At 34.9% G+C, this 9,447-nt stretch overlaps 1 protein-coding gene across 1 annotated transcript; it reads right to left on the bottom strand.

The window, feature by feature from the left end:
* Positions 1–7,892: 7,892 nt before the first annotated feature.
* LOC149569431 (uncharacterized) lies at positions 7,893–9,074 on the bottom strand. Its single transcript, XM_089822132.1, has one exon. The coding sequence runs from the start codon at positions 8,591–8,593 to the stop codon at positions 8,156–8,158; it is 438 nt and encodes a 145-aa protein (XP_089678258.1). The 5' UTR covers positions 8,594–9,074; the 3' UTR covers positions 7,893–8,155.
* Between the last annotated feature and the right edge of the window lie 373 nt (positions 9,075–9,447).

The raw sequence follows: 9,447 nt of genomic DNA on the forward strand, positions 1-9,447 counted from the left end.
AATTAACATGCAAACGAGTATACCTCTACATGAGTGGTATCATGCCCATGCTTGGAGGCCAATGTACAAGTCAATGGTCCAACACATAACTAATGCACATGGATAAAAGTTTTGAGTTAACCTTCATATGATTACATTATAAATAGATGTATTAATTTAAATGAATACATTTATACATACCTACAGAGTCATTGATGTGGCATAAAATGAGGCCCAGGGATATGTGCCAATGCTAGCAACACTCTAGCCCTAAATTTTGAACAACGTCAAGACATACTAATTTATTAGTCATTCGTGTACATATGAGATGTGACTAAAATAGTTTAAAATATAATTATTTATATTTATTTGTGTATAAATGTCAAATGTGGCATTGAGAAAGTCATTTTCCATCATCCCGTTATCATCATCCTCTCTGTTGGAAGTGTCAAATGTACATAGAGATCCACGTGACATGCACATATGACCACTAGACTAATCAGGCTTGTCTACAACCAAAGGAGTGACACACTGAACAAGACTCTGAGTCAAAGCTCTAATAGCACCTAGTGTGTTGGCCTCTATGTGTTCCTTCACAACAAAAGGAACAATAACATGCTCCACTTGTGGCTTGCCAATAGATTCCCTAACAACATTAGGATCATGAAGTGCCCCTAACCTATCAAATGATGATCGTGCTCTACCTTGAGAATGAAGAATATCAAAATAATTGGGGATCTCTGCAATGCCAAACTTATAATACAATTTTTAAGAAATACTTTGGAACCTCGTGATTTTTACGAGGGGCATCAAACAACATCCACCCTCTATTCCAAAAGTTATTTTTAATACCTTCATGAATGCACCAATGGATGGGGAACCTTTTAGCTGTAGTTCTCAATGTGTTTTTCTCTCCTAGATTTTTAAACAAACCACATATGTCATCTTTGGTAATCTCCTTATTTTTTACATCTTCATACGATAATTTATCATCATAATGTCTTTATTGTTCTTCACTTTTATTATGTCATAGATTCAATTGTCCACTAATAGATGATACCTGGCCCACAATGGTCTCAAGGCATTGTTCCAATTGTGTCCTACCAAGATTATTTTGAAGTGAATTCTTTAGCCTCCTAACAATTATTTCTAACTCAAATTTCTCTCTTTAAATGTACTTCAACAAATGTCTTGGGTCCCTAGAGGAGGTCTTTCAATTGGTGAAGGTTGTGGAAGTGGTTATTCTTCACTTTGAGGGCTTTCAAGTTGATCATGTGGAGGGTTTGGTGGTGTATTTTGTTGGATTAGTGGATTTTGTGGTGAATTCTTCATAGCAAAATTAGGGGGTGGATTTTCTATGTTACTTAACAATTAAACAATACTATTTTTAAAAAGCAAATAAACCCAAGTCAAAATTCAAAAAAATCATTAAAAAAACATAAAATTTAACAAAAACAAGTGTTAACATTCATATTGCTTTGACCAATTTGGGATTTCTGACAAAGTGGAGCCATTTTTTATGCAAATTGGGTTTGAAAACTACCATGTACACCACATTCATGATCCCTGGAAAATAAGAAAATGCCAAAGTCGCTAGAGAGAAAACAGAGAGAAATGAGAAATGGGTCTTTGGTTTTTTTAATTATAACTTTTTCAACAGCGCGATTGCGCTACCTTTTCAATTTCATGAGTCACAGGCTCATCCCGCCCAAACCATAGCGTGATCGCACTATACTGTGACTACATTATTGCTGAGATCAAAAAATAAACAAAATGTGGCATTTTTTGGTACAACAACTGTGTGCACTTACCCAGTTGAGTGGTGAGAGTCACATAACACCTACCACCCATAGCCTTATGTGGGCAAGGAAGGCCTTGAACATCATTTATGGTAATGCATGCATCATTTACAGAAATATACTAGGGAGGGAAAACAACAAGATAGAAGATATAAAGGCACAAGATAAGCCCCTAGTGTAAAATCACATTATGTTTTCCTTTCTTTTTCTATCTCTAATATTTATAATAGTAGCTTCCAAATCATGAAGGAGAAAGAGGATAGAAATTTTTTCATAGTGCCTAAAATGGTTACTTGTAAAGGGAGAACACACCAAATATTCCTTTAAGAGTAAGATATTTCATAACTAGGAGACATACCTCATCCCACAGTTTAGGAAGCTCTTCTTGATTAAACCCTCTTATGTGCTTGATTGAGGCTTCATCCTTCTTGAAGAATTTTCTAAGGTTTGTTTCACCCAAAACCTTAGTAATCCTCTGCCATTTTCTGCCTTCCATGGATAGGTTAGTAGCCATAGAAATGATATCATCATTAACTTGGAAGGTGATACTTATAATAGTCACTTTCCTATTGTTCCAGGAATTCATGAACTAGGTTGAGAAATTTTTGTCATGCCCCTCCATGGCATCCATTAAAGGGAAGAGGCCACCTTCTTTAATAACCACTAGGCACAATGGGTTTTTCTCATATAATTCTTTTTTTTTTTGGACTCATCCCTCAGCATATCTCCTCCCATCTCCACCTCCTACTCTGATCCTTCTGAGAACTCTAGATTGACAAACTTCAATAAGCCCTTTTTCAAAAGCTGCATCAATAGGTATTTGTTTATCACAAATAGCTCAAAGCAATTTAACTTCTTGATTGAGAAAAAAATTGAGTTTATGTAATTATTACTAGAGATGGTCATAAATTGTTCATCTAAACATTAGTGAGGAGACATGTGGGAAGTTGTCCTTGCAATCAATAATCTTTCCCACTTTATTCTAATATATGTGTGATTGATATTTTGTGTCAAACATTTGAAAGAATAGAAATTAATTTTTGATCTTAATCTTCTTCTGATAAAATATCTAGATATCCCTTCTGTAGGACTTACAAGTTGATTACTTATGGTTCAATACAAAAGAACAAAAGTCCATTTTAACATATTTCATTTGGCCCCTTCTTTCCATGATTGCCCTCAAATTCAAATTTGAATTCACAAGGGGCTCCCTGCTTAGGAATCATCATCTTAACACTCTAATGAACAAGCCAACTAAACAGATTATCCATCATTCCTCGTACAAGGAATTATGTTCCCTTTCAATTAGGGATTGGGTTTGCACTGGGAGAGAAACCACATGCCTCCAACATCTAACACCCTGAATATGCAAGCCAAAGCTTGCCAATGAGTTAGCCACAATGTGACCTTCTTTGTAAGTATGTTAAATCATATAATTCTCCAAGCCAGTAATAAGCATCCAAATCTCGCCCACAATATTGGATATTAACCAACCAAGTTGCACATTTTCTTTTGCAATCGCCCAATGATTTTTCAATCCCCCTCAATACAAAGGTGTTCCCATGCCATATTGGTAGCTAGCTTAAGAACCTGGTAAAGCGCTATAGCCTCCACCACATCATTTGTCATGGGTCCAAAGTTGCCTCTATCAGACATCATCAAGTAACCAACAATGTTCGTGACAACTCCCCCACGCATAACACATCCACCTCTTGCAACACCATCAAAGTTGAGTTTGAGCATAGAAAGGGGTGGGAGGGAATCCACTTGGTACTCCTTAAGGATAGAGAATTGCCAAACATCGTAAAGGCTTCCGAGAGACTCCAACCCAAAGCTATCTTGTGGTCATCAGGCTGAAGGAGTTTTCCATTTACAAATAGCTAAAAATAATAATAACTTAATTATTGTAGAGGCCACGACATCCACAAGGCATTCCACCCCTCTTTAAGACCTTAATATTCCTCTCCTTCTAGATTCCCCAGTAGGTATGGGGTGTAGCCATTTTCCATAATAATCTTATTAAGGGGTGGGAGAAAGGGAAATCCCAATTTTAAATGAATTACTGCAAGTTAATTAAGAACATCCACAAGAGTTAGAAATTCTACAGGTCTAACGCCCAAACTTCTCTAGCAAATGGGCAAGCTAGTGAAATATGATTAATATCATCTTCCTCTACCATGCACAAATAGCATCTATTTGGTATTTGAAATCCCCTTTTCCTTGAATTATCAATAGTGAGAATCTTTCCATGAACCATAGTCCACCAGGAGGAATTAACTTTAGGGTTCAGTTGGCCATTCTAGACATTCTTCCAATATAGAGGTGATATGTTATTCTCTTGCGGGAGGAAGTAAGTAGATTTAATTGTAAAGTTCCTCTAGAAACATTTTTGACACAAACTTGTTCTCCTCCAAGAATTGCTTAATTATTTTTGCCACCAAGATGTTCTACGACTCCATAAAAAGTGGCTACAGGTTACGAGGTAACATGTCTTCTGTGAGTTTTCTCCACTTCCTCTTGAGGGAGATAATCATTGACCCTTTCACCAAAGTTTAATTCCAAATATCCTTGATCTAGCCAAATTTACTCATTAGTAATGGTTTCCCCCCGAGCCAATTATCTTCCCAGAATCTAACATGGTTCCCTCTTACCACAATCCATCTTAGACCATCATAGAGGAGGCTCTTATCTTTTATCGAACTATTCCATATTTTAGAGCCTAAGGGCCAATCATTGTCATTTAGACAACACTCAAAAGGTAGGTTATTAAGGTACTTCGTTTTCATAATGTCTCCCAAACCAGTGTGATTAGCAACAAGACACCAACAAATTTTAGTAACCAGAGCTCTATTTATATCAATAATCTTCTTGATTCCTATACCTCTCATATCTTTTGACTTACACATAGCACCCCATTTCACTAAGCTAAACCTATATCTATCATTTGAGCTCATCCATAGGAAATTCCTCTAATTTTTCTCAAGCTTTTTAGTCATGCCCTTACACATAGTACCCCATTTCACTAAGTTGAACCTATATCTATCCTTTAAGCCCATTTGTAGGAAATTCCTCTGAATTTTCTCAAGTTTTTTAGTCATACCACATGAGATTTTAAACAAAGAAAAGAAGAAAGAAAATACCCCCTAAAGACAAACAAATAACAATTGTAGATTATTGTGCTACTTAGCACTTTCCCCTTCCATTTGACCAATTTCTTCTACATTCTAACCAAGATGAAGTTGTAGAATTGGGTGGAAACATCCTTCATCATGAGGGGGAGACCAAGGTAAGCATCAAGGAGACCAACAGATTGCACCCCATGTTAGTGGTTACACTATTAAAAAAATGCATTTTTCTCTTACTGTAGTTGATATGTTGGTCTAAAGATATAGCATAGTTATCTAGGAAAAAATTCCAATTTCTGGCTTTAATCACATACAAGCAACCAAATAGAAAAGTATCATCGACAAATTGATGAATAACCTCTGGAGGAAAAATAGTGTCAACCTTAATTCAATTAATAGCACCCGAGCGAGCCAAATTAGTAAAAGATCTCCCCATAATCTTTGTAGCCATTATGAAGAGGTAAGGGGATAAAGGATCTCCCTATCTCAAATTCACCCTTGGCCTCAAAGAGCCCCCAAGGAGTACCCTTTACAAAGGTAGAGAAGCTCACAGTTTCCATGGTAGTCAATGATTTTAACAACTCTATCATTAAAATTAATCTTATACAAATGTCATAAAAAAGCCTACTCCACCTTATCATAAACTTTCGAAATGTCTAAGTTAAGAGACATACCTAGGTTTTATTATTCTCCATCGAGTGCATGACCTCATGGGTAGTTATGACAACATCAAGGGTATTTCATCCCAAGACAATTCCTTTCTAAGAGGTCCAATGAATTCGCTAAGAAAAGGTTCATTTATATTCAGAAGTACCATGGAGAAGACCTCATATTTCTATTCACAAGTGACTTGGAGAAGATGTTATATATAATGTTACAGGAAATTATAGGTCTACAGTCAATGAACACATTCTGTCAGGGTAAACTTTAAGAAACCCCCCTTTAGAAAAAGATATAAATTATTGGCGTATCTTTCATTATTTTGAAAAGTCAAAAAAAAAAAATTTCAACAAATCTTTCAATTTTTTTAATTTAAATATTATTTATATTTACGATTATTTTGGAATCATAATTTTTGAGTAGAAAATACTAGCAAATCCCAATAATAATAGGAAGTTCACTAATCGTCATAGAATATTACAAATCAAATATATATCATGAAAATAAGAGGATAATTACATTATATTTTAAATCAATAGTGAAAAGTAAATATTGGTAATATATCCTTAAAGTAACTAATAATTATGATAATTATTAATGAGTTAATTTTAATTTTTTTGATAATATATAATATTTAAGTGAATCAAATCTAATCATGTATCAAATATTGTGACGAATCTTTAAGTATAACTTTTTTAATAAAATAAATTAGAGTGATTTTAAATATTTTAAAATAAAATTTAATAAAAATGTGACAATTTAGGTTGCATTAAATCTTAAATTATTAACTAAATTACTAGCAATTTTTTTTCTAAAACTCATAAAATTAAGAATATTCACCACTAGAAAACAACCTACATTCGTTTCAAACATTTTGGAAACCAAAACAATAAAAGTTTTAACTTTTGAGTTCACCCATTATAAAAAAAATCCTTGAGCTAGTTAAATCCACCTTTACAAGGTCCCAAAAGAGTTGAAAGGTTGGTGGGAAACCATTTAGGCCTAGAACTTTGTACACTCTCATGGAAATCATTGTCACTCTCAACTTCCTCCTCAACAAGACTAGCAATAACATAATAATTACTATACTCAAGATTCCTTCCTACTTTAATGTTTGTTGTTACTCACTCCATTTTTTTCATTTAAAAGTTGTGTACATTAAAAATTTATAGCGCTCAAACCCCCACCGAACTACTATTTTTGAAGAGAAGATTCCAATTATTTTTAGGCTTTAAGAGAATACCTTTTAAAGTGTACAGCAAAGGGGTGGAGCAGTTTACTCATTATATATTTGAAATCTTAAGGTGTTCTAACTCTTAAATTCATGGAACCACCATTTTCCTTGAATTTAAGAGCTATATATTTGAAATCTTAAGCTGATCGAACTCTTAAATTCATGGAGCCACCATTTTCCTTAAATTTAATAGCTTTATTGGAAATCTTAAGCTGATCCACCTGTTATTTTCATTGAACCATTATATCTTCCTTGAATTTAGGACCTGCACACTATAAAGGGGAATGGGACTTGATGTGACCCCTCTTAAAATTTAAGATGTGACCCCTCTTTAAATACTTCTATCACAATTCTACAACAAATGCCCACCAAGAGAGGAAAAAAGTTCAAAAAATATCATGAAAGCTTTCTTCATTATATTCATTTTAATTTTTCTTGAATATTACCCCAGCTAAGATAAAGATTAATATTACTGATAGTATTAATATTTATTTCAAAATCTTCCTTTTTCCCATTTAAATTATTTAAAAAGTTACCAATATATTTGTCATTTGTCATTAGATTAAATTATGCATTTATAGTTTATCTACCTATTAACTTCCCGAGTAAAAAAACATGTTTTGTTGCCATATTTAGGTTCCCAAATTTAATCTTTTATTTCTGGGGCTATATTTAGGTTCTCGGATTATTCTTTTCTATTTAAAAAAGTACATGAAGTTGAACTACCGATAAGCTTTTCAGTGCTTGAAATGTTGAGTCATTAAATCCACTAACAGCATGCAGACATTTCATTACTTGCATGCATATTCAATCCATTTTAAAAACCCAGAAAAGAGTACTACAAAACCTAGGATTGCGTACCATTCAACTACTCAATGAAAAAGAAATTATTCATTCCAATAGCTGAAATAAAAAACAAAGAGAATTCTATACATTTTATCTCTAGACTCAGTTCCTTCAATCACAATACCAAATGGTACTGTCAAGTAAATAGCCTCAATGTCGCACTCGTATAACGTGTAAAACAAAGAGAAATCTATCAAAGAAAATAAACAGCCCATTTGATCTCCCAGAGAGAACTTTCAATCCACCATATACAAAGCGGCACTAATCACATATCAAATTAGTAATAATATCGATTTGCAGAGCATAAATTAGAAACACCAGTGCCATGCACGGCAATTTGAACAACAATTTTGCACGGAGGCTCAAGACCCACTTCACAAATACAGTAACCCAACTACACAAATACATAAACATTTCAGATTCAAGCTAATTTACCAGTCGTTATTGTCCGCACATGAAAAACCCCAAAAGAGAGGGCTTCCTAACAGAAAAGAAAAAGCCCTAAATGAACCCTAATCCTTGCCCTCGTCAAGCTCAAAAGCACTTACAGGAAAGCTTCTCCCAATCCCAGTAGAGCTCTTGAAGTAAATCTTATCAGCAGAGGATTCATCAATAGAAATCTCAACAATAGTAATCCAGAGCAGAATCTCCTTACTCTTAACCCCAGTGAGCCTCTTCATCTTGTTCTTCTCCACATATGCGGTGATTTCAGGGGCATAAGAAACAGTCTTGCCGATCTTCTTGAATCTGTGATCTAATTTCTTCTTCTGCTTCAGCCACACATAACCAGTCTCCTTCACATACCCAGATTCTTCAAGCTCGTCAAGCGGCAAAAGCCCTTTTGGAAGACCCATCATTTCCAAAAGCTCCATAGATTTTGCCTTGCATGTTTCGCTGCCATAGTAAACCTCTGCTCCGGCTCTCTGATCCTCTGCTACTTGCATGGCCATGGCTGCCGTTTGTTTGGCGGAATAAAAGAACGAAGAAATTTAGATTGACTTAGAAGTAATGGTAGTCTGCTTATGACCGGAATGATGTAGAAGGATTTATATAGAAAAATTTGGGGATTTTTTCGATGGGGGCAGGGGAATTGAAGGGATGTATTAATGAGATGGATGCAAAGTTTGGTGGGTAGATGCATGAGTTAATGGCCGGCTGTAGACATCTGGTTATCTTCCAATGGAGGAGAGATTGGCGGCATGTTCTCTGGGTTTTGTGTTCACTCATTCATTCATTGCATGTTCGCTTTTATTTATTACCTTGATTATCAAGCTTAGTCGCCTTCGGCTTAAGGGGTTGGGCATATGGGAGCTTAAGTCATCGATTAGTGTGGGTTACTTGTCATGGCTCACAACATCTGGCATGAAGTAATGCTAAGAAGGAAATGGTTTGTTAAAGCGGTGGTCCTATCATTGTAAGCAACTTGGAAATCATTCCCATGTGACTTGTCCTCTTGTTTTTCTCAGAGTGTACGCATCTACCTGATTTTTAAAAAGGTCTCTAAGAGGTTATTAATGGGTTCACTCAAAGAGCTAAAACATTGATTAGATTGCAAATGAAGTGATGCAAACATTTGGAAGCATGGTATAGGGATAAGTGGTGTGGTGTAAGGGAGGAAAACGTTAATTAAATAGCAGATGAAGTAATGCAAACATTTAGTTAAATTGTAGATTAAGTAATGAAAATCTGTGGAAGAATAGCATGAAGAGAAAGTGGTGTTTGAAGCGGTATAAGTATATGGAATATATAGTAGAATAACATAAAGAGGTTGTGGTGTTTTAAGGGTTAAAAGAGAATAGAATAA

This window comes from Cupressus sempervirens, chromosome 3 (assembly GCF_028749045.1).
Source record: "Cupressus sempervirens isolate cs-2001-9-10 chromosome 3, ASM2874904v1, whole genome shotgun sequence".
In the NCBI taxonomy this organism is placed as follows: domain Eukaryota; kingdom Viridiplantae; phylum Streptophyta; class Pinopsida; order Cupressales; family Cupressaceae; genus Cupressus; species Cupressus sempervirens.

What these genes read in the sequence shown, in the direction of transcription:
- LOC149569431 (XM_089822132.1), bottom strand. Translation starts at nt 8,593, where the DNA reads ATGGCCATGCAAGTAGCAGAGGATCAGAGAGCCGGAGCAGAGGTTTAC.